General features: G+C 48.4%; 1 protein-coding gene across 2 annotated transcripts; it reads right to left on the minus strand.

Moving 5' to 3' along the window:
• Positions 1–541: 541 nt before the first annotated feature.
• ARSD (arylsulfatase D) lies at positions 542–26240 on the minus strand. 2 transcript variants are annotated; one of them, XM_009234566.4, is made up of 10 exons: positions 26050–26240; positions 22438–22587; positions 18683–18804; positions 17375–17497; positions 14467–14890; positions 12221–12357; positions 7337–7471; positions 6513–6675; positions 5402–5523; positions 542–4165 (listed from the first exon to the last, which is right to left on the minus strand). In XM_009234566.4, exons 1-10 carry the CDS (start codon positions 26091–26093, stop codon positions 3789–3791), a joined length of 1797 nt encoding a protein of 598 aa, XP_009232841.1. In that variant the 5' UTR covers positions 26094–26240; the 3' UTR covers positions 542–3788. The 2 variants fall into 2 exon arrangements, with proteins under 2 accessions (XP_009232841.1, XP_024097305.1); XM_024241537.3 differs by lacking the exons at positions 542–4165; positions 5402–5523; positions 6513–6675; positions 7337–7471 and adding an exon at positions 8378–11441.

Consider the following 26240-nt stretch of genomic DNA (forward strand, 5'->3'; position numbering starts at 1 on the left):
ATTTCAACCTACAGAAAAGTCCAAAGATACACCAACAGCAGCCCAAGTTAGTCAACTGAAGCTGGCTCAAGGCTGCCCCCTTTAGATGGAGACTAACCAGCTCCCTGACATCCTTCAGTTAACTGCACCCTCCTCCTTTTTGCTGCCTGGAATGTCTACATGCTGCCTGGAGCTGTGGCAGCCAACTTGTGACCACGAGGCAAACCCTATGTGCAAGAGCAGGAAGCTGGAAAGAACCTGTCAGCCCTGGATTGCTTCCTCTGTGACTCCCATTACCTGGGAGAGAACACATCTTTCTCTTGTTTAAGGCATTCTTATTCCCAGTCTCCCTCTCTCCCCTGTATAACCCTAAAAGCACAGGAGTACACTTGTGACTGTGACTTAAGTTTTTCAGAATGGGGGAGTTTGGATTGTTCAGTCCTCTCTCCATGAATAGTGAATAGCAATGCCAGGTGAGTTCCTTCAAAGCTGGGGGGTGAAGGGGTGGAGGTGGAAAAGTAGGATTGCGGATGGGAAATAAAAACAAACAAATGACACCATCCAGGGAGATTTGTCATATTTTATTCAGTGTTTCTGCTGCACTGCCAGCCTAGGGATGCACTTGATTCCCAAGAAATGTGACTGTCCTATTCGCAGAGCCGTCCACAGGTACCTACCCCCTGGACTGCAGCAACTTTATTAAGAGGTTGATTTAAACTCCTTACACTCACGTCTCAGATCAATGAATGGGCAAATAAACATCTCATGGCTCTGGGAAGGCATGTTGAGACCCGTTTTTGCAAGTCCTAAGGAATGGAAGAATATAGCTGCCAGGTATCCCAAGTCTAGGGCAGGAAGGGTAGTATCGGCATCACTTTCACTGCATTCTGTTGGTCAACGCAAGTCAGAGGCTCAGCCCAGATCCAAGGGCAGGGAAGAGGCTCCATCGTGTAGTTGGGCTCACTTGGAAGGTAATGGGAGGAGTTGGTGGCTGCTTTAAGACACATACCACATCTAGATTTCAACCTACAGAAAAGTCCAAAGATGCACTCACAGGAGCCCGTTAGTCAACTGAAGCTGGTTCATGGCTGTCTTCTTCAGGTGGAGACTAACCAACTCCCTGACCTCCTTCAGTTAAGTGCTCCTTCCTTTTTCCTGCTGCCTGGAATGTCTATGTGCCATCTGGAGCTATGGCAGCCTTCTTGCAACCATGAGGCAAACTCTATGTGCAAGAGCAGGTAGCTAGAAAGAGCCTGCCAGCCCTGGGCTTATATCCTGCTTCCCAGGGAGCTTAAAGATAGCAAAACCCACAGCCATTTTCATCAAATGCCAAGAAATTCTTAGGCTGGGATTGTTGGGATTGTTTGAATGGTTGAGCATGAAAGACTTGTTATAATGGGCTTGTTGAATACAGTGAAAGATGAGATGGCTTTTAGCTGCCTCCACCCCCCGTGTCCCATGCTCCATAGATGTTTCTTTTTTTTTTTTTTTTTTGTCATTTTTTGGTTATGCCAGGTGTCTCCTGTGTGTCCCTCCAGATCCCTCTCCAGCCCTAGAAACCTAAGCTCTATAAATGTTGCCTCTCTCCACTCATCTTCTCTTTGGCTTCAGGTTGAGTTCAGCCAACAGATGCCCCTGTAGGATTTGGACACAGGGAGCCAGGGGAGAGGGGCATCTGCTGCCTGGTTAGCAGGGCTGTGATGATTCTTCTACCTGTGACTCTCACTGCTGTGGACAGCCCGTTGCCTCTTCCTCTGGATTTTGGAAGCTTCCATGCCGAGGTCTGAAGGTGGCTCCCTGCCTCCCACTGATGTCCTTAGAATCCCATCCTCATCTAATACCTGGTATTGAACACTACCTTTCTTAGATGTCATTTAGGCTCTCGTTTCAATTCCCAGTATGCTTCCTGCAAAGACCTCGATAGATGGACTGAGGGGAATAGTGCAAGGTCCTCCCATCCCCAGTATTGGGATCTAGGGGCAGGGGGTCCCAGCTGTGCAGTAGGTTAGGACTACACTTCCATCATCAAAGCCACAGAGGGAAGAGGTGAGGAGGAAACACACTAGGATTGACTTAGAAAACACATTGGTCAAATCTTAGCTATTTGAGGAATGTAGGAAGAAAAGCTTCCTTCTCTCTGTATGTCTGAAGGTTCCCACGGCTGCCTCTTTGCCCAAGGGGCAAACTTTCCATCAGGGCATCTTCTGTGCCTCTGAGGATCATTTGCCAATTATAGGCAATGGTAGTACGTGTTTCAGTGCAGAATGAGATACAGTCATTTAATTTGACAATAAAGCGATGCATCAAAAACCTCAGTCAACACAGTAAGTGTTTTCTTGTTTTCCTGCTGACCAACCTAATTCTGGTTTCATACAGGGCAGCCAGGTGTCCACCTAAAAGACTGCACTTCTCAACTTCCAGTTGTTTCTATGGATAATGGTTGGAAGCAGAAATTGGGTTTGGGCTTCCAGATAATCCCCCCTCACAGGGACTGCTTCAAGAGAAAGGGAGCCCTTTGGTTCTTTCTCCTTTCCACTGCCTGGAATGTGATGTCTGGCACTGTGGCAGCCACACTGGCGTAATGAGGCCAACTCTCTGCCATGCTAAGAGTGGCAGAGCTGGGAATTGAAAAGAGCCTGCTAGTCTTGGGTTGCTTCCCCTTGATCAGCTCACTACTTGGAAGAGAACACACCCTTCTCTTATTCTTTTCTTTAAGGCATTTTTTTTTAAGGCAGGGTCTTACTCTGTCCCCCAGCCTGGAGTGCAGTAGTGCAATCTTAGCTCACTGCAGTTTTGACCTCCCAGGCTCAAATAATCCTCCCGCCTCAGCCTCCTAAGTAGCTGAGACTACAGCTGTGTGCCATGACATCTAGCTAATTATTTGTTTTTTGTAGAGATGAGGTCTCACTGTGCTGCTCAGGCTGGGTAGGCTCAAGTGATCCTCCCACCTTAGCCTCCCAAAGTGCTGGGATTACAGGTGTAAGTCACCGTGCCTGGCTTTGTTTAAGGCATTCTTTTTCCCCAGCATCTGTTACCAGCAGCCTGAAGCCATTTCTATAACAATATCAGGAAGACACATGGACACAGACCCTAATGTATGAAAAATGCATCAATTCTTTGAGATCAATGAGTCCTCATAAACAGAGACTGAGAGGCTTTAACTTTCCTCCACTGTGTGAGAGTAGGAACAGACACTCTTCCCTGTCCTTTTGTAAGGCTGTTATGTCATCTAGGTGATGAAATTGCAACAATGCTTTAAGATGGAGGGGTGAAAACATCGGGCATTGGCACAATGACGAACCCTGAGATTTAGAAGAGGAAGAGGAGGCATCAGTGGGTGCCTACTGGGATAGTCTTATTTCACAAATCAGGAAATGGAAACCCTACATGGGCGCAGTGGCTCATGCCTGTAATCCCAGCACTTTGGGAGGCTGAGGCAGGTGGATGACTTGAGGTCAGGAGTGCGAGACCAGCCTGGGCAACATGGTGAAACCCTCTCTCTACTAAAACTACAAAAATTAGCTAGGCATGGTGGCAGGTGCCTGGTGCCTGTAATCCTGGGTACTCAGGAGGCTGAGGCAGGAAAATCGCTTGAACCCGGGAGGCGGAGGTTGCAGTGAGCAGAGATCGCGCCATTGTACTCCAGCCTGGGGGACAGAGCGACACTCTGTCTCAAAAAAAAAAAAAAAAAAGAAAGTGGGGACCCACTCTCAGTCCAGGGCATGTTCCTTGCAAAAAGGGAAGCTGAAGATAGAACCAAGCTTGGAGAATTTTGTTTGCAACGCAGTCAGGCTCTCCTGGATCCTCTCTCACAGTCCTGGCATTTGGGGGGTGCCATCCCCATCCTCATGGCATGAGCAGAATGGGAAATGTCCACAGCAGGGCTGCAGCCACGGCTTCCACAGGATGTTGCTCGTGGAAAACTGCTGGGGCACAGGACTCAGGGTCTGCCGATGCTCTGACACCGCTGCACCTACCCTTGCTATCACGGCGTGGTACAGGGGCTCGGAGTCGGGGGTCAGGGGCCGTGCCTCAGAGGGGTCCCTGGAGAGGTCAAACAGCAAAGGGGGTCTGTGATGGGTCACGCCCTCCCCGGAGCATGGGCAGATGCCTCGGCCGTAGCAGGCCCCCGCTCCCTCGGGGTGGAACTGCGGGGTCGTGTAATGAACCTTCCAGACACTTCCACCTGGAGGCAGACAAGAAGGGAGTCAGGGTGGCAGAAATCACACGCAGGTGTGAACACAGGATGCAGGTGTCAGCCCTGTGGAATCAGCGTGAACCTCCCTGTTCAATGAAAAGGAGGGGGGACACGAGGCAGTTCACACAATCACAGCCTTCAGCTTGTTAAGTCAGAGCATGTGTGTGTGCGCGCGTGCGCCCATGTGTGTGTCCGTTTGTGTCTCTACATTGCATGCCCCAGGCAAAGGGACTCATTGCAGAGCACTCACTGTGGCTGCTTTCAGAAATCAGAATCATAGAGGTTCCTTAATTCTTACCCTTTCCCCTATGTTGAAACTGTTCAACGTCGATCTACTACCTTTCTACACAGAAACAACCATGATATTTTAAACAGCATGATTGGGTACTTATCTATTTATCGCTACCTATTTATCTATCAATCCATCCATTTATCTTACCCATCGATCTCATCTATCTAACATTATCTATTTATCTATCAATCCTCTATCTACCTACCTATCATCTATCTGTTTATCTATCTACCTATCATCTATCTATCTATCTATCTATCTATCATCTATCTACCATCTATCTAGCTACCTACATACCTATCATCATCTACCTATCTACCATCTATCATCTATTTATCTAACTATGTCTCCATCTATCTTTCCTTTTTCTAACAGCCCACCAGATATCTCTATCTACCTTTCATCCATCTATCTGTCCATCCATCTATTCATCCATCCATGAACTGATTCTACTTTTTATCTATCTATCTATCTATCTATCTAATCTATCCATCATCTATCTTATCTATCTATCATCTATCTTATCTATCCATCAGTCATGTATCTTATCTATCATCTATCTTACATATCTGTATATTTATCCATCCATCATGTATCTTAAATATCTATCCATCATCTATCTATTCATTATCTATCATCTACCTATCCATTCATCATCTATCTTATCTATCCATTATCTATCTTATCTATCTATCCATCATCCATCTCATCTATCTATCTATCCATCATCTATCCATTACGTATCTATCATCTCTCTCTCTCTCTCTCCCCCCTCATCATCTATCTATAATCTACTCATTGGTTTATCTATCTGTATTTCTATAGCTATCTGTCCATCCATCCATCCATCCATCCATCCATCCATCCACATATCCACACATCCTATTGGCTGTTTCTCTGGACAACCCCGGCTGTGGGCAGAGTGTACTCACTGTCCTTCTGGTGCCAGCGTGCTGCATGAAGATGCTGCCCACAGTAATGAAACAGGAACTCATGTGCCGAGCGTGCCTCAGCTCCCTGCAGCAAGGGCACCAGGCTGTGGCCATCGATCACCCTGATTTCATGAAGAGAACACAGAGCAGAGTCAGACCACGGGTTCCCAGGCAGCCTTTTGCACCTGGGAACACCTCTCCCAGAATGCAAGGCTCCCCAGCAAATGGAGCAGAGATGAGCTGTCTCTCCAGTCGCTGTTCAGATTGCAGGTTGCTGAGCAGGATACATGTGGTTATTTCAAGACACAGTGTCTGTAAGTGTTGGGGCCATTTGTTATGCAGCACTGCATAAGCAGAGTGCACATGCACACACACACACACACACACACACACACCCCAACACACAGCACTGTCACCTTGGATGTCAACACAAAGCCTTCAAATACCAGCTGGACAGCCCACATTCCTAGGTTGGCTTTTCTTACCCTTTTTTTTTTTATGAGTCAGAGTCTTGCTCTGTCGCCCAGGCTGCAGTGCAGTGGCACAATCTCAGCTCATTGCAACCTCTGCCTTCTGGTCAAGTGATTCTCATGCCTCAGCCCCCTGAGTAGCAGGGACTATAGGCACAAGCCACCACACTCGGCCAATTTTTGTATATTTTGTAGAGATGGGGTTTCACCATGTTGGCCAGCTGGTCTCGAATTCCTGACCTAAGGGGATCCGCCCATCTAGCCTCCCAAAGTGCTAGGATTATCGGCATGAGCCATTGCACCCAACCTGTTCTTACTTTTAATCATAACAGACCCCAAGACACATGGTCACGTGGGTAAAGGAGATGGTGGTGCATGCCTGTAATCCCAGCTACTCGGGAGGCTGAGACAGGAGAATTGCTTGAACCCAGGAGGCAGAGGCTGCAGTGAGCCGAGATCGTGCCATTGCACTCCAGCCTGGGCAAGTGTGTGAGACTGTCTCAAAAAAAAAAAAAAAAAAAAAAAAGCTTATTTATGTAACCAAACACCACCTGTTCCCCAAAATCCTATTGAAATAATAATAAAAAAAACTAAAAACAATTACAAAAAATCAGGGAACAGGCGGCCTTATCTCCACATACCTGTCCTGGGGCACCTCGCCACCCGCCAGCTGGACCACAGTAGGGAACACGTCCATCAGGCTCGTGGGCTCTCCAATCACTCGGCCGGCCGGGAGCACCCCGGGCCAGCGGAAGATCCCGGGCACGCGGATGCCACCTTCCCATCCTCCCATACCCTTCCCACCTGTAAGTAAAAGACATTGTTAGGATTTTGCCGGAAACTGCCCAACAGTCTATACACACATCTGGATGTATTTGTGCATAGGTATGTGAATACGCACACATGCACACTGAGGCAGCCTCAGCTTCCCAAAAACAGCCACAGCAATATTTCCAGAATCATGCTACTCCCTGGCCTCTTGAATATCGGTGGGTCGCTGTGGCTGATTGTTCTAGTCAATCTATGCTACCTTTATTTAGAATAAAAGAATGTATTAAAATATTCATTAAATTTAATAATTTAAAAATATTTGTTAACTATCAATAATTTTTAAAATGTGCATTAATATTATGCATCAGTATTAATTGATGCATTTAAAATATTAAAATAGTAATTTTATTAAATATTCACAAATTAAGAATATAATAAAATAAACTTTAATTTTATCTGAATTATTTATTTATACTTCTCTGTATTCTACTAAAATGTAAACCCTTTAAAGGGAGGGGATGTGACTTTTTATCTGCCTGTCCTGCTCATCTAGGTAGAACTTGTACTACAGTAGGTGCTCAATGCATTCTTCTTGAAATGAGCAAATTCATTTTCAGTTCAACTTGTTCTGGGCCCCTCAGTGGTGGCAGCTATTTGGTCAAATGCATATGTGTCCCCGATGTCCACAACTCACCTTTGTAAATTCCGTTCCATCCCCCTAACTGGCTGTGTCCATCTCTTGCCTCTAAATGTCCTCCATGGTCAGAGGTGAAATATGTGAATGTTGAGTTCTTTAAACCATTGTCTTCGATGGCATTAAGAACCTTACCTTTACAGAAAATGGAAAGTTTCAGGACCAAGAAAACAAAGCAGCATCCACTAGTTCAATGCACTTCTTCCTTTCTGCATGAGGCACCTCTTGCCAGGAAGTCAAAAGAAGAGACTACACTTACTCGGAGGCCATGGTTACGATGTGATCCCAAAGTGTAAGACATAGCTAATCACTGTGATACCACAGGACTGTTTAAAATGCAAACCAACAATAAAATTCGAAGCCCCCCAACTGACTGATGGACTCTCCCTTCAGCCAAGGCCATTCCAAAGTTAACCTGAAAAACTAGGTCAGGCCGGACCTGGCGGCTCACACGTGTAATCCCAACACTTTGGGAGCCTGAGGTGGGTGGATCACCTGAGGCCAGGAGTTCAACACCAGCCTGGCCATTATGGTGAAACCTCATCTCTACCAAAAACACAAAAATTAGGCAGGTGTGGGGGGTGCACGCCTGTAATCCCAGCTACTCGGGAGGCTGAGGCAGGAGAATCGCTTGAACCCAGGAGGCAGAGGTTGCAGTGAGGTGAGATTGCACCACTGCACTCCAGCGTGGGTGACAGAGTGAAACTGTTTCAAAAAAAACCCCAAAGAGGTCCAGGTGTGGTGGCTCATGCCTGTAATCCCAACACTTTCGGAGGCTGAGGCAGGCGGATCACGAGGTCAGGAGATTGAGACCATCCTGGCTAACACTGTGAAGCCCCAGCTCTACTAAAAACACAAAAAATTGGCCAGGCATGGTGGCAGGAGACTGTAGTCCCAGCTACTTGGGAGGCTGAGGCAGGAGAATGGTGTGAACCCAGGAGGCGGAACTTGCAGTGAGCCAAGATCACACCACTGCACTCCAGCCTGGGCGACAGGGTGAGACTCCATCTCAAAAAAAAAAAAAAACCAAAAGAAACAAAAAGCAAAAACAAGGTCAGGCCATGATGGAAAGTAGTGGGGGCGGGGGGAGTGGTGGACATGCATCATGATACCCTCCTCCCTTTGGAATTCAGGTGCAACTGACCAGCATTCACATTAAAACAGAGACCTATGACTGAGAGGAGGCCAGGCACAGTGGCTCCTGCCTGTCATCCCAGCACTTTGGGAGGCCGAGGCAGGAAGATCGATTGAGCTCAGGAGTTCAAGACCAGCCTGGGCAACATGGTGAAACCCTGTCTCTACAAAAAATACAAAAATTAGCCAGGTATGGTGGCACATGCTTGAATGTAGTCCCAGCTACTCGGGAGGCTGAAGTGGGAGGATCGCCTGAGCCTGGGAGGTCAAGGCTGCAATGAGTCAAGATCACACCATGCACTCCAGCCTGGGCAACAGAGTGAGACCCTGTTTTTAAAAAAAAAAAAGACTGATAGAACAGACTCTTCAAGTCTGATAAGAAACATTTACCATGTATTCTCTCTGAAGCCTGCTACCTGGAGGCTTCTTTGGCATCATGAAACCTTGGCCTCCACAACCCCTTATCATAACCCAGACATTCCCTTCTATTGATTCTCAGATAATAACTCTTTCAACCACCTGCCAATCAGAAAATCTGTAGATCCGCCTTTGACCTGGAAGCCCCCCTTTCAGTGGTCTTGCCTTTCTGGACCGAACCAAGGTACGTCTTACACATATTGATTGATGCCGTATGTCTCCCTAAATGTATAAAGCTGAGCTGCATGCCGACCACCTTGGGTACATGTTCTCAGGACCTCCTGAGGGCTGTGTCACGGGCCACTTGTCACTCATATTTGGCTCAGAATAAATCTCTCCAAATATTTTACAGAGTTTGACTCTTTCGGTCGACCCCAAGATACCACCAATACAAAACACAGAATGAACACACAACGCCAAGAGGTTGCCAATGGGCATGCTTTTTTAAACACAGTGCCGTGTGTGTGTGTCACATAATAAAGACACTGGGGAGAGGGAAATGGTGAGACTCAGTGATGACAGAACCCTGTCTATGTAGGAGGAAGCAGGGCTGTAACTAGCATCTATGGGCATTGGCATATTGGAGGCTGATGGCTCAGCAGCGCAGAGGACGCCCTGCAAACCAAGCAATTGCTTTATCCCTGGAGGCCACTGGTCATTGAAAGCACTGAAAGTCAAAATGATATAAACCACAAGGTCATCTGTAGCTCTGAAAATGCAGACTTTGAAGCCTGCTGTAAACTGAAAAGTACCTGAGGCAGGTCTCAATCCATTTAGAAAGTTTATTTTGCCAAGGTTAAGAATGACACAGCCTCAGGAGGCCCTGATGACATGTGCCCACCGTGGCTGGGGCAAAGCTTGGTTTTGTATACTTTAGGGAGACATGAGACATCCATCACTACACGTAAGATGTACATTGGTTGAGCTGGAAAGGTGGAACAACTGGAAGTGGGGAATTTAAACATATTCTCATTGGTAATTGATTGAGTTATCAATAGAAAGGAATGTCTGGGTTATGATAAGGAGTTGTGGAGACCAAGGTTTTGTCATGCAGATGAAGCCTCTAGGTGGCAGGCTTCAGAGAAAATCGATTGTAAATGTTTCTTATCAGAGTTAAGGTCTGTGTGGATGTTCATGCTGGGGGCGTAGAATGAGGCAAGTCCAACCTCCTCTTCCCGTCATGGCATGAACCAGTCTCTCGGGTTAAATTTTAGGGTGCCCTGGCAAAGGAGGGTATCCATTCAGATGGTTGTGGGGGGCCTTTGAATTTATTTTTGGTTTACACTATGAACCAATCCCGCCCTATCACTATGCTTGTCTCAGGAGATATGTTCAGATTCTGCAAGGATTTTAATATCTACACTCTCTTAAGAATCTGCAGCCTCGTTGGTCCTCTCCAGGGTTTCTTCAAGGCCATAGAAGGAAGGTGACATCTCTGCATTGTCCCAAACTTTATTGCTTTAGTTTCTGTAACTTCTAATGAGGACGTTAAGTCATTGGCTGTGTAGAAGGTTGACAATATAGTTTGGATGTGTGTCCCTGCCCAAATCTCATGTGGAATTGTCATCCTCAGTGTTGGCGGTGGGGCCTGGAGGAAGGTGACTGAATGATGGGGACAGAGTTCTCATGAATGGTTGAGCACCATCCCCCTCTTGGTGCTGCAGAGGGAGTAGCTTCTCTTGAGATCTGGTTGTTTAAAAGTGTGAGGCTCCTCCTCTCCTCTCTTGGTCCTGCTCCTGCCATGAGATGCCTGCTCCCCCTTCGCCTTCCACTATGAGCAAATCTCCCCAAGGTCTCCCCAGAAGCAGATGCCGCCATGCTTCCTATGCAGCCTGCAGAACCGTGAGCCAATCCAACCTCTTTTCTTTCTAAATTACCCGGTCTCAGGTATTTCTTTGCAAGAATGGACTAATACAGTTGATTTTGTGCAAAATTAGACTAAGTAATCGGAAATACTGAAGGACCAAATAAATGATATGACAGAAGTTTTTCTCCCTATTCTTCGTCTTTTATTTCTTTTATTTTGGAGACAGGGTCTCGCTGTGTGGCCCAGGCTGGAGTTCAGTGGTGCAATAATTATAGCTCATTGCAGCCTCAACCTCCTGGGCTCAAACGATCTTCCCACCTCAGCCTCCGGAGTAGCTGGGACCACAGGTGCACACCACCATGGCTGTCTAATTTTTTAGATTTTTTGTAGAGATGGCGGGGGGGGGGTCTCACTATGTTGCCCAGGCTGGTCTTGAACTCCTGGCCTCAAGCCATCTCCCTGCCTCAGCCTCTCAAAATGCTGGGATTAAAGGCATGAGCCACTTTGCCCCACCTGAAAATGCAGACTTTTAAGACTGTGAACTCTATCACTATGCTTGTCTCAGGAGACACATTCAGATTCTGCAAGAATTTTAATGTCTGTGCTCTTTTAAGAATCTACAGCCTCACTGGTCCTCTCCAGGTTTCCTGAAGGCCATAGAAGGAAGACAGTGTCTCCGCATTGTCCTGAACATTAACTTTATTGCTTCACTTTTGGTAACTTCTGATGATGACATTAAGTCACTGGCTGTGTAGAAGGTTGATTTTGTGCAGAATTAGACCAAGTAATTGGGAATACTGAAGGAGCAAATAAATGATATGGGAGTGTGTTCTGCCCCCATTCTTTGTACTATTATTATTATTAAAGAGACAGGGTCTCACTCTTGCCCAGCCTGGAGTACAGTGGTGCAATCTCAGCCCACTGCAGCCTTGACTTCCCAGACTCAAGCAATCCTCCTGCCTTAGCCTCCTGAGTACCTGGAACTACAGGCATGTACCATTATGCCTGGCTAAGCATTTATTTTTGTAGAGATGGGGTCTCACTATGTTGTGCAAGCTGGTTTTGAATTCCTGACCTCAAGTGATCTGTCCATCTGGGCCTCCCAAAGTGCTAAGAGTAACTCTTATTCTTTTCTTTTTTTTTGAGACGGAGTCTTGATCTTTCACCCAGGCTGGAGTGCAGTGGTGCGATCTCAACTCACTGCAACCTCTGCCTCCTGTGTTAAAGCGATTCTTGTACCTTAACCTCCCAAGTAGCTGGGACTACAGGTGTGCACCACCACGCCGGGTTAATTTTTGTATTTTTAGTAGAGACAAGGTTTCACCATGTTGCCCAGGCTGGTCTCAAACTCCTGACCTCAGGTGATCCACCCGCCTTGGCGTCCCAAAGTGCTGGGATTACAGGCGTGAGCCACCGCCCTTATTCTTTATTGCAACTTGGTTCATATTCAGATGGCCAGTCTGTTATGCCCTATGTTCAAACCTGAGGCCGAGGGTGTAGTGAGGCTCCGTGGTACCTTGACTTACCTACGAGCCAGTCCATCTCCTCCACATTATCACCGTATAAGCCATGCTGACTTTTCCCCAGGAAGGCACTCGTGGTCACAAGGGGAATGTGCACATGCAGCAAAGAAAGGAAGAGGAGAAATGGCCCATGCTTGTGTCTGAAAGAAGAAAACCTCCTTGACAATACACAGAATACACAGTACATCAAAGGGAGCCCTGCACCCATATGTTCACTCCAGCACTATTCACAAGAGCCAAGGCAGGGGATCACCTTCTGAGTCCATCAGTGGGTGAACACAGAAAGAATAGATGGTGGGCCAGGCGTGGTGGCTCATGCCTGTAATCCCAACACTTTGGGAGGCTGAGGCGGAAGGATCACTTGAGGCCAGGAGTTCAAGACCAGCCTGGGCAACACGGTGAAATGCCATCTCTACCAAAAATAGAAAAATTAGCTGGGCGTGGTGGCTTGAGTCTGTGGTCCCAGCTACTTGGGAGGCTGAGGTGGGAGGATGGCTTGAGCCCGGGAGGTGGAGCTTGCAGTCAGCCGTGATCATACCACTGCACTCCAGCATGGGTGACAGAGCCAGACCCTGTCTCAAAAAAAAAAAAAAAAAAAGAATATATTGTATATGTCCACAATGGAATACTATTCAGCCATAAAAAAGAATGGAGGCTGGGCACAGTGGCTCAAGCCTGTAATCCCAGCACTTTGGGAGGCTGAGCCTGGCAGCTCAGTTGAGGTCAGGATTTCAAGACCAGCCTGGCCAACATGGTGAAATGGTGAAACCCCGTCTCTACTAAAAATAAAAAAATTAACAGGGTGTGGTGGCAGGTGCCTATAATCCCAGCCACTCAAGAGGCTGAGGCACAAGAATTGCTTGAGCCTCGGAGACAGAGGTTGCAGTGAGCCACGATCACACCACTGCTCTCCAGCATGGGTGACAGAGCCAACCCTGTCTCAGAAAAAAAAGGGAATATCTGGTATATGTACGTGATGGAATACTATTCAGCCATCAAAAAGAATGAAATCCTGTCATTTGCAGCAATACAGATGAAACAGGAGGTCACTGTGTTAACTAAAATAAGCCAGGCACAGAATGACCAATACTGCATGTTGTCACTCATATGTGAGAGCTAAAAAAAAATTGATCACATGAAGATAGAGAATAGAATGATAGAGACCAGAGGCTGGGAAGGGTGAAGGACAAAGAGAAGTGGTTTAAAGAGTACAAACATACAGTAAGGTTAAAGGAGTACGTTCAATGTCTGATAGCACAGTAGGGTGACCAAACCTAACAAAATGTATTGTACTCAGGAGATGGACACCCTAAGTATGCTGTTTGATCGTTATTCAGTGTATACACGTAACGAAATTTCACACATACCCCATACATTTGTACAAATTAAAAAGTAAGGGCCAGGCACGGTGGCTCACGCTTATAATCCCAGCACTTCGGAAGGCAGAGGTGGGAGGATGGCGTGAGCCCAGGAATTCAAGACCAGCTTGGGCCATATAGTGAGACATTGTCTCAAAAAAAAAAAAAAAAAAAAAAGACATTAGAAAAAGGCCAGGCACAGTGGCTCACTTCTGTAATCTTAGCCCTTTGGGAGGCCAAGATGGGAGGATTCTTTGAGCCCAGGAGTTTGAGACCAGCCTGGGCAACATAGTGAGACCCCATCTCTACAAAGAATGCAAAAAGAAAAGTTTAAAAAACTGTCAATAAAAATGTACAGAACCCAATGGCGTGTATGTCAATGCTATTCGAGCCATCACATGACATCCACTTCGAGACTCTCATATGGGAAACGCAGCCACATGAAAAGGTTGGCTTCTGCAAACCCATCTCCTCCGAGGGTTGGTGTCTGAGATCCCAAAGATTATAAGGAGACTCTCAGATGCTCTGAGCAGTTACCGCCTCTTTTTTTCAATTAAACTTTATTTTTATTTTTTTTAGCGACAGGGTCTCACTCTTGTCACCCAGGCTGAAGTACAGTGGTGTGATCATTGCTTACTGCAGCCTCGACATCCGAGACTGAAGTGAACCTCCCACCTTAGCCTCCTGAGTAGCTGGCATTGCAGGTACACACCACCATGTCTGGCTAATGATTTCATTTATTGTAGAACTTGTCTTCCTATGTTGCCCAAGTTAGTCTAAAGCACCTGGGCTAAAAGATCGTCCCATCTTGGCCTCCCAAAGTGCTAGGATGACAGGCATGAGCCATCGCGTCCAGCCCCATCTCCTCTTTAAGATGTGATGGTTGCTCACCTTTCAATATAGGAAACAGCTTCCTTTAGCATAAGACTCGCTGTTTTCTCCAGAACCATGGGTTGCTCCGTGACGTCATGGTTTCTCATCAGGATACAGTTCCAGCGTCGCACAAACCCGAAGGAGGAGTACCAAGAGATGAAAAACAGGAAGCCCACGCCGGCCATGCCGGTGACTGCTCTCGCGGAGACAGAGATGAAACCGCAGGTCTGGCCGGCAGCCACGGAGAGAATCCCCAGCGCCAGGAACTGGGTGTAACCCCAGAGCTGCGCCCTCAGGGCGGCGTCCACTTCGGGGGGCCTGCCTGGGTCACAGTCGTTTGTGAGCGTGAAGGGCATGCCGTAGAAATAGTCAAATCCGTGGTTCAGGGGGTGGTGGCAGTGATCCCCGCGGGATGCACAATTCACACCCTGGTGCCATTTTCCTAAAAGAAACGCAAACGTTCAACACAGACCCGCTTTGAAGCAGCCCTGTCTGCTGCAAAGAACCTCGGAATCATTCCGCGTCGGCAGGAAAAGAAAAGTCTGCAAAGAGCAAAACTGGAAATGGAAAGGCAATGAATGGATTGAATACCTGTGTTTAAATGAACGCATTCTGATCCGTGAAGACTAATGAATGTATCCATGTCAGAACCCTTGACAAGTGATTAAAGGTTTAAGACTTTCGGCCGGGCGCAGTGGCTCACGCCTGTAATCCCAGCCCTTTGGAAGGCCGAGGCGGGCGGATCACGAGTCAGGAAATCGAGACCATCCTGGCTAACACGGTGAAGCCCCATCTCTACTAAAAAAATACAATACAGGTGGCGGGCGCCTGTAGTCCCAGCTACTCGGGAGGCTGAGGCAGGAGAATGGCGTGAACCCGGGAGGTGGAGGTTGCAGTGAGCCGAGATCGCGCCACTGCACTCCAGCCTGGGCGACAGAGCGAGACTCCGTCTCAAAAAATAAAAATGAAAATAAAGGTAAAAATAAAAAAAAGAGAGAAAGAAAGAATAAATCCACCCTCAGAGTAGGAGATACACAGACTTTCACAGTCTAAAGCACTGGCCCTGTAATCCCAGCACTTTGGGAGGCCAAGGTAGGTGGATCACTTGAGGTCAGGAGTTCGAGACCAGCCTGGCCAACATGCTGAAACCGTGGCTCTACTAAAAATGCAAAAAAAATTAGCCGAGCATGGTGGCACATGTCTGTGGTCCCAGCTACTCAGGAGGCTGAAGCAGGAGAATCGCTTGAACCCAGGAGGCGGAGGCTGCAGTGAGTTGCAATCGTGCCACTGCACTCCAGTCTAGGGGACAGAGCAAGACTCCATCTCAAAAAAATAAAAATAAATAATAAATAAAAGAAGAAAAAACTTAAAAAAAAATTTAAAATAAAAATAAAGTGGCAGGAAACTTGAAAAGGAGGAACAATGGTTGTCCTCCTTTAGAAAACCACAGCTTTGAACAAGTTGGGGTGTTGCAGCTCCTGTGAATGGGACAGTGGCTTTGAGTGTGAGAAAAGCACAGAGAGGAACTGGGGACCCTGCACAGAGATTCCACCACCAGGTCGGGGCAGGTGACCTCACCAGTGAGCTCCCATGTTCTCATGTGTATGACAGGGACAGCACCTCTAAACCCACAGGCTGGGTAAGGAATGAAGGAGGTAACCAGCAGACTGCCTGGTGCTTGGCGGCATAAACCAACGTCTCCCTCCTTTCCTCTCCGTGCAGAAAGGAGTTTAAGGGGCAGGGCTGAGCTAGTGCCCCTTACAAAGGCTGTCTTGTAAGATTCCCCGTGGCTGGTGTTTGAGATCTGGATTTCCAATGGAGAACTCACACTATTAAAATAATAAGCTGACTGTGCCTAAACTATATGCAAAAGCAACATGGTTCATGCTAAACACCTCCTTTGGTTCTGGGAGTCTGGAATTCAGGTAGGTGCCAGGCAGTGAGTGCCTGCAGGACCAGCCCCCAACAGAAACCCCTGGGCGCTGATTCTCCCGGGAGCTTCCCTAATAGACAGCATTCCATGCGTGTTGTTGAAACTCATTTCTGGAGGAATATGGTGCATCCTGTGTGATCCCACTGCGGGAGGATTCTTGGGAGCTTGTGTCTGGTCTGCCCTGGGCTTCATTCCGTGTAATTCCCTTCACTGATTCTGCCTCACCTCCTTTGACTGTCATAAATCACCCATGAGCACAACTGCATGCCAAGTCCTCCTAGCAACTTTCCGAACTTAAGGGTGGTCTTGGAGACCCCTGACACGCTGTCTCTTATACTGGGTGGTCTTGGAGACCCCTGACACGCTGTCTCTTATACTGGGTGGTCTTGGAGACCCCTGACATGCTGTCTCTTATACTGGGTGGTCTTGGAGACCCCTGACATGCTATCTGTTATAAAGAGGGTGTTCTGCCCCTGCCAGAGTTTATTGTCTAAAGAAAGGCAGTGTTTGTTAACTCTGGGGGTTTTGAGATGGTGAGTGGCCATGTAGAGAAGGCTAATGTCTGAAGAAGGTCGTGATAAATGGGAACAAGCTGAAGACTGATAGGTCCAGAGAAGAAAAGAGGGCAATCTCCTAGGATTTTGAATTTAAAAAGAAAAAAAACTCATGAAAAACTGGGGACAATCCAATAGGCATGAGATGGACCAGGCACCAACTTCCGATTCAGAGGACACAGGATTGTTTTCCTTTGCAGGAAAACAGGATTTTTTTTTTATTCTTTGAGACAGAGTCTTGCTCTGTCACCCAGACCGGAGTGCAGTGGCACGATCTCGGCTCCCTGCAACCTCCGCCTCCCGGGTTCAAGCGATTCTCCTGCCTCAGCCTCCTAAGTAGCTGGGATTACAGGCGTGCGCCACCGTGCCTGGCCTGGGATCTTTTTTATCATGAATCTTCCCAACCACCGTATAATGTGAGGCTCCCACATATCCACACCTATGAGGCCAGTTGCATAGCCATGCTGCTGCAAGATTCTTGCAAAAGTGGTTTCGTTCTCAGGGAGTCCACCTGAGCCTGCGTTCCACTGAAGGGCCCGGTATCCATTGCTGGCGTCCATGCCTGTGGGGCAGGGAAGACAGGAAGAATTTACTTTCCCTTCTCTAGAGGAGCACTTCTCAACCAGAGGGATTTGGTGTCTGAGATCTGGATTTGTGCACCCAAGCCAAGCTGCTATTATCTATCATCCATCTATCATGTATGGAGCTATCAATTATCTACCCATCTATCATCTGTCATCTATCTATCTACCTACCTACCTACTTATCTATCACGCTATTCTCGAAATAATAAGCATGGCCAATGTCTGGAGATGTTTGTGGTGTCACAACTCAGAAAGGGTGGGGTGTGGTGCTACTCGTATTGGGTGCGTGGAGCCCAGGGATGCTGCTCAAGACCCTACATACAGTGCACAGAACAGCCCCACCACAGAGAATCATCTAGCCCCAAATGCCCATCATGCCAAAACAGAGACACCCTACCTTAGGATGACAGACTCTATGTGATCTATCATATGTCTATCTATCTGTTTACCTAGCTATCACCTGTCACCTGTCTATCTCAATATGTATCCATCATCTATCATCTATATCTATCCATCTATGTATGTATCTATTATCTATCATTATCATTAATCATCTAGCTATCAATCAGCTATCATTATCTATCATCTATCACTTATCTTTCTATCATCTATCATTATCTATCAATCATCTCTTATCTAGCTATCTAGCTATCAATCATCTATCACATCATTATCAATCATCTAACATTATGTATCATCATCATCTAGATATCTAGCTATCAATCATCCATTATCTATCATTATCATCCATGTAGCATGTATCTAGCTATCAATTATCTATCATCTATCTATGTATCTATCTATCTATCTATCTATCTATCTATCTATCTATCATCTATCTATATCACAGTGATTCTCAACTTGGGGAAACTTTGCTCTCTCTAAGAGACACTTGGTCTTGTGATCAGTCACACTGGCTCAGAATAAACCTCTTTAAAATATTCCACAGACCTTGGTTTTTCTGTTCACATCCTAATGATCACAACTTTTATGTGTATGCACACAATACAATATTCTTTACATAAATACAAGGAAGATGATGAATTGCAGATGATCTTTGTACCACTGCCCCTATATCTTCACCATCAGTGCTCAACTGTTACAGATGACAGAATGAGTGCACACAGATGTGCCCATTTCTCCATCATCTCCATGACACCAACCTGATCTGAAGGAATGTCTCCCTGTGAGGAATGCAGCTCGGCTTGGGGTGCAGAGCGGGGCAGCCGCCAGGTGCTGAGTGAGCCTCACACCTTCCTCTGCAAGCTGGTCAATATTCGGCGTTCTGAGCAAAGCACACAAATGTCATTGTTGGAAGGGAGACATGCATTTGGCTTAAGCAAATCCCTGCTCTGAAAGGCACAGGAATAGACTGCAAAGACTTCACCGGATTTCAGAATTAGTTGCATTATGGTCTCCTGTAGCGGTAGATCGACCCCTATCCTAAGTTTGGTGTTGATGTTGAGATGGATGACATCTCACACACACACACACACACACACACACACACACACAAAGTATATGAGACAATTTATGACTCATATAACGAGGCTTTCCGGGGAGAGCAGGGCAGGCCTTCCAAGCTCATGTGAAATAAGGAAGCAAAGAAAGGAGATTTATGTTTTTAATTGTGGTGAGGGTGTGGGGCTGGGATGAGGGTTCCCATGCAAGGGTGGGGGCGTTTATGGTCTGAATCTGCCATCAGCACCAAAGGAGACAGTCCCTGTGCTTTCTTATCTGCTCATCCAGATGTGGAGCACAGAGACAAGAGGCCTAAAAGCGTTCAGCATCAGATATCAAAAAACTGAGGGCCGGGTGCGGTGGCTTATGCCCGTAATCTCAACTCTTTGGGAGGCCTAGGCGGGCAGATCACTTGAGGTCAGGAGTTCAAGACCAGCCTAGCCAACATGGTAAAACCCCGTCTCTACTAAAAAAAATACAAAAATTAGTCAGGCAAGGTGGTGCACGCCTGTAATCCCAGCTACTCGGGAGGCTGAGACAGGAGAATAGCTTGAGCCCAGGAGGCGGAGGTTGCAGTGAGCCGAGATTGCACCACTGCACTCCAGCCTGGGTGAAAGAACAGAGTGAGACCCTGTCTCAAAAAAAAAAAAAAAAAAAAAGAACGAAAGAAAGAAAAGAAAAGAAAGAAAGAGAGAGAAAAGGAGCCAAAAGAGGTATCCACATAGAATGGAATCTATGGAATATGACTCAGCCACTGCAAGGCCTGAGGCACAGTACTGACACTTGCTGCCACAGGGAGGAACCCTGAAAACACTGTGTTCTGTGAAAGCATCCTGACATAAAAGACCACAGGTTATATAATTCCATCTGTATGAAATGTCCCTAACAGGGGAGTCTATAGAGATGGAAAGTATATTAGTGGCTGCCAGAGGCTGAGGGTTAGGGTGCTGAGACAGTTGGAGGAGCGTTAGCTGGGGCTGCCATAACAAAGTCCTACACACCTGGCCGCTTCAACACCAGATATTGGTTGGGCACAGGGGCTCACGCCTGTCATCCCAGCACTTTGGGGGACTAAGGTGGGTGGATCACTTGAGGCCAGGAGTTCGAGACAAGCCTTGGCAACATAGTGAAAACCTGTCTCTACAAAACAAACAAAAATTAGCTGGGCATGGTGGCATGTGCCTGTAGTCTCAGCTACTCAGGAGGCTGAGGTGAGAGCCTAGGAGATGGAGGTTGCAGTGAGCTGTGATCACGCCACTGCATTCCAGCCTGGGCAACAGAGTGAGATCCTGTCTCAAAAAACAAAACAAAATAAAACAGAAAAACAAACCCAGTAGACATTTATTCTCTCACATTCTGGGAGATGGAAGTCTGAGATCAAGCATGGGCAGGGCTGGTTCCTCCTGAGGCCACCCTCCTGGGCTCGTAGACACCATCCTCTCCCTGTGTCCTCAGGTGGTCATTGCTCTATGTGTGTCTGTGTCCTTATCTCCTCTTCTTATGAGGACCCTAGTCCTATTGGATCAGGGCCCACCCTAGTGACCTCATTTTACCTGAATCACCTCTCTAAAGACTCAGTCTCCAAATAGAGTCACAGTCTGAGGTCCTGGGGGTTAGGACTTCAACATAGGCGTTTAGGGGACACAGATTCGCTCCTAGCTGGAGGTGATGGCTAAGGGGATGCAGAGTTTCTTTGGGGGTATGTAAATGCTTTAACATGGTTTGTGGTGACAGATGGACAGCTCTGTGAATAGACTAAAAGTCCCTGAACTGTACACTGTAAACAGATGAACCGCATGTTCTGTGAATTACAACCAGGCCTGCTCAGGGTGTTCGAAAGGGGATCCCTGGACAGGGGGCAGACTGATTGATTGATTGACTGATTGATTTAGAGACAGGGTCTTGCTCTGTGGACCAGGCTAGAATGCAGTGGCACAATCTCAGCTCACCATAACCTCCACCTCCCGGGCTCAAGCCATCCTCCACTCTCAGCTTCCTGAGTAGCTGGGACTACAGGCGTGCGCCACCACACCTGGCTAATTTTTTGTATGTTTCATAGAGACAGGGTTTTGCCATGTTGCCCAAGCTGGTCTCAAACTCCTGGGCTCAAGTGATCCACCTTCCTTGGCCTCCCAAAATGCTGGGATGACAGGCGGGAGCCACCGTGCTCGGCCCACACTGGGCAGACAGCTGCAGGTGCTGCAATGTCCACTGCAAAGAAGGGAGGCCCTGCTCTGCGGGGACCGCTCCTGAGGTTGGCAGCTATTGAAAAGCACATGAAGCCTGCATTCTGGGGTGGTCCTTCTAGGAGAAAAGCCCACCAAATGGAATAATGAGCTTTCTCACCTTTTCTCCTGTTGCAGAAAGCACGTGAGCACCACTCAAGCGCTCTGCTGGTAAGGTTGGCATAGAGGCTACTACTCTGTGTTTGCACATGCCACTGCAGTGGGCTGAATGGGGGTCTGCGAACCGATCTGTCCACGTGCTGACCCCCCAAACCTGTGCGTGAGACCTTGCTTAGAAAAACTGTCTTTGGAGATGTTATTAGTTAGGTATCCCGAGATGAGATCATCCTGGTTTAGAGAGGGCCCTAGATGCAATGACCAGTGTCCTTCTGAGAGACAGAGGAGGAGACACAGACACAGAGGAGAAGGCCACGTGGGGACGGAGGCACAAACTGGAGTGATGTCACCACAAACCCAGAGATGCCTGGAGCCCCCAGGAGCTAGGAGAGGCAGGAAGGGTCCTCCCCTACAGCCTCTCAGGGAGCTCTGTTGGTGTCTTAATCTCCTCTTTTAGTAATCCATATCAGATTAGGGCTCACCCTAAGGACCTCAGTTTAACTTAATTACCTCTTCAAAGACCCCATCTCTGAATATGGTCACACGCTGAAGTACTGGTGGTTAGGGCTTCAACCTACAAATTTGGAGCAGGCCAGAATTCAGCCCACAACAGACGTTGTTTGCAAACGTAATCAACAGAAGATGAGATCTTTACAGTGGGCAGGCCTTGCTACAATGGCCGGTATCCTTATAGGATGAGGAGATTAGGACACAGACACAGAGAAGGCCCCGTGGAGACGGAGGCAGAGACTGGAGTGAGGCGGCCACAAGCTCAGGGACACCTGGAGCCCCCAGGAGCTGGGAAAGTCAGGAAGGATCCTCCCATAGGGCCCCCAGAGGGAGCCCGGCCCTGCCCACACCTGGATTTAAGATTTCTGGTCTCCAGACCTGGGAGAACAAATTTCCGTTGTTTTAAGCTACCCATTTTGTGGTAGTAATACATTCACCCACTCACCGCAGTTCCACATCATTTAAAAGGGACTTTTTACCTGTTGGTAGTTTTTTGTTGACTTCTGAGGAACTAAGGAGGTTCCTAATTTCTCCAGGCAGATTTTAAATGCACCATTCAGTCAAACTCACATAACATCATCACCAATAGCAACAACCAACTGTACCTCAGTGTATTGTTCCCATAGCAACTGAGATCCCCAATGCCTAGATCATCCGCCATGATCAGTAGGATATTTGGTTTAAAGGCATTTGCAGTTTTAGGTTCACACGTCTTCAGAAGCAAGCATAAAAACAGTAGCACCGGCAAAGAGTCCCTGGAGAGAAAAGCAAAACACAGAAATGACTATCTACAATTTGGCAAGGGAAGCAGGCATTTCAAGGCAGCTCGCTGGGAAGGCGAAGGTCTTACCACTAAATTAAGACGTTCAGCTTTACGGGAGGTTATTGTCTTGGCCTGAATTCCTGCACTAGTGTCCCTGGACCAAACTGAGGGTCAGACTGCTATTTCTCATGACCCAATAGAGAGATGCAGATGAACTGGGAAAGAAGAGAGTTTTTAATTCTGTAACCAGTTACAGGAGGAAGGCCTGGAAATTCTTTCCCAACCAACTCAAAATTACAAAGCTTTCCAGAGCTTATATACCTTCAAAGCTATATGTCTAAGTGTAAGTGTGCATTTATCTAAAGACATAAGTGATTAACTTCTTCTAATCTGTAATTAAGATCTGAGTCCTGAAGACCTTCCTCTGGAGCCTCAGTGAATTTACTTAATCTAGATGAGTCCAGGTGCTGGGGTGATTACCCTTATCTTGTCTCCTGCTAAATCATAGAGTTTTGGGGAGTTCCTTTAGTCCCCAACAAAGCTTGTTTGTGGAGGTCTGGGGAGTTTCTTCAGACCCACAATAAAACTTGTTTAATCCTAAATGGGCCCCGTTAAGAATTCCTTCGTTGTGTCGTCATGCTTCAAAGGCCCAGGAGAGGCCTGGGCAAAACTCTTTGTGTGCTTTTGTTACATCCCAGCCTTTGCATAAAGGCACTGGTTGTTTCAGCTTTTAGTATGTAACTTCACCACTCAGTCAGTGCTGAAACAGTTGTTATGGAGGCCTGCATTAGTGAGACCTGGCCTGCTACACTAGACCATACAGGTCAGAACAAACTGGAATGGAGTCACTTGTGCTAACTGCCACATCATCAAGCTGAACAGGGAAACAGGCCAGTTTTCCAAAAAACAGAAGATTTGAGTAAGCAAGAAGATGTGTAGTTCACCTGAGCTAAGAAAGTCTCCCATGCTTTAACCCTGTAAGAAAAGTAACTTTGAAACAACCAATCTGCTTTATTATTCTTTGTTTTCTTTTTTTGAGATGGGGTCTTGCTGTGTTGCCCAGGCTGGAGTGTAGTGGCATGATGGTGGCTTACAGCAACCTCTGCCTGATTCTGAGGTGGGAGGATTGATTCAAGCAGTCCTTGAACTGCAGTGGATAGGTGGTGTCTTAGTGTTGGGGGATCATGGCCGTGCTTTCCGGGGAGGACGTGAACGAGGGGTGTATCTCAGGGTGTGGGGGGACACGGCTGTGCTGGGGGGCAGGGGAGGAATAAGGCCATGGGGAGGGATCCGGTGTGGCCAGCAGGGCAATGGCTGCAGAAGGGGACAGGACGGGGCGTGTCTTGGAGGGTGGCGAGAGGCACGGCAGCGCTGCTGAGGCAGGAGAATAGGGTCTGGAGGCAGGGAACCTAAGGCTTTTCATGCCGGCTTCCTAGAACTAAATTGAAAGGAAAATCCTAACTTTCCTTTTTTTTTTAAATTTTAATTATTATTATTATCATTATTTGAGATGGACCTTCACTCTTGTTGCCCAGGCTGCAGTTCAATGGCATGATCCGGGCTCACTGCAACCTCCACCTCCAGGGTTCAAGGGATTCTCCTGTCTCAGCCTCCCGAGTAGCTGGGATCACAGGTGCCCGCCACCACGCCCGGCTAATTTTTTTGTAATTTTAATAGAGGCCCGGCCTAATTTTTGTATTTTTAGTAGAGACGGGGTTTCACCATATTGGCCATGCTGGTCTCAAACTCCTGACCTCAGGTGATCCACCCGCCTTGGCCTCCCAAAGTGCTGGGATTCCAGGCATGAGCCACCTCGCCTGGAGGGAAAATCCTACTTTTCCATGCCTAAGTAACAAAAGGACCCAAGGCTTCCCTTTGACCTTTTCTATTGGGTAGATAGTAGACTGGCTGTCTGCAACCAGTCGGACTGATTTCGGGTCTAGTCTTCGTTTGCAACTTTGTGACTTCACCCTAGGCCCTGATTAGTTGGGTTTTGCAACCAATCAGATGTTTGCACAGGAGTGTGACCTTTGTAACTTCAGCCTCTGGTTGGCTGCTGTCTTCAACCAATCAGACTGATCGCGGGCCACCACTTCAGTTACATGTGAGCATGAAGTGGCCAATGGGAAACTTTTAGGGGGTATTTGGACCCAAGAAGATTATGTACCCGGGCCGTTGAGCCGCTGCTTGGTCGGCTCACACACTGTGACGTGTCCTTTTGTTTTCAATAAATCCCTGCTTTCCTTCTTTTGCTGCTTCATTCTTTCTTTGCTGGGCGTTTTGTCCAATTCTTTGTTCAAAACGCCAAGAACCTGGACAACTTGCAGTCACGACCCTCTACCGGTGGCACTGGGGCGCAAATGAAGCCAGGAATGCAGGACCCGGCGCACCTTAGGAAGTGCAGCGGGGCATGGCGGTGCTAGAGGGTGCGGACATGGAGTGGCACAAGGCCAAGGGGCCGGGGCATGGCCAGAGGGAAGTGACGGCCGCGCTTGTGGTGGAGATGGGGACGGGACAGAGAAGTCTTGGGAGGTGACCGGGGTAGGCACGGCGGTGCTGGGGGGAGTGCGCCCAGTGAAGCCCACGGGGGGAAAGGGGCGTGTCTTACCGACCGTGTCGAGGGGAGTCACAGTCATGCTTGGGAGGATGGGGTCTGGGGGAAGGACGGGGCGCGTCTTAGTGGGATGATGGGGAGGCACAGCCGTGCTGGGAAGGCAAAGGGCCGGGGGGCGGGATGGAGCATGTCATGGTGGGGCCGAAGAGGCGGGGGGCGGGAAGGGGCGTTCTTAGAAATCGGGAGGGGGCCACAGCTGTGCTCGGGAGGACGGGGCGTTGGGGAGGGACAGGGAACGTCTTAGTGGACCCGGGGGACACGGCCGTGCTGGAGGGCATCGAGCTGGGGGTTGGGGGCGGGACGGGGTGCCTCTTAGGAAGTGGGGCGGGCACGGCTACGCTTCGGGGGATGGAGCCTTGGGGCGGGACGGGGCGCGTCTTAGTGGGGCGGAGCGGGGGGCGCGGTTCGGGGCGGGTCTTAGGGAGCCTTTGAAGGCCAAATCCGGGCAGCGGTGTAGCTGGGCTTGGAAGGCGGAGGACCCAGCAGGGCGTGACCGGCCCAGTTTCCGCTCCCTGCGAGTCCCGGCCAGCCTTCCTCCGCCTTCCCTTCCCTTCCGCCTTTGTTCTCTTTCCCTGCCCTTCCGCCTTCCCTTCAGTTAGGTCTCCTCCACCCCCCTCGTCCCCTCAGTCGCCCCCTATCCCTGGGCTCTGCTGTCTGGCGTCTTTCCCGGGCACAGAACGCGCCTCCAGCTACATTTTGGGGACTACAAGGCGCCGGACACAACCACGCCCTTTACAGGGGCCCAGGCTCGTCCGGAGCGCCCCTCGCCGTGCTCGCGACCCCCTCCCCAGGCCCCCACCCCAGGCCTTAGTGTGGGCCGCGTCCCGGGGTCCCTGGCACCTGGCGGCGGGCGCGGCGAGTCCCCTCCGCGCGGCGGATCGCATGGCCGAGCGCTGGCCCAGAGCGCACTCCGCGCCCGGGCTCCGCTAGTGCCAAGGCTTCCGCCCTCTCAGCTGCGGGATCTGGGCCGGGCGCCCGCCCCTCCTTCGCCGCGTCATCTCCTGGCTCTCGGGACCTCCGGGACCTGCGCG

Source organism: Pongo abelii, chromosome X, assembly GCF_028885655.2.
Source record: "Pongo abelii isolate AG06213 chromosome X, NHGRI_mPonAbe1-v2.0_pri, whole genome shotgun sequence".
Lineage (NCBI taxonomy): Eukaryota > Metazoa > Chordata > Mammalia > Primates > Hominidae > Pongo > Pongo abelii.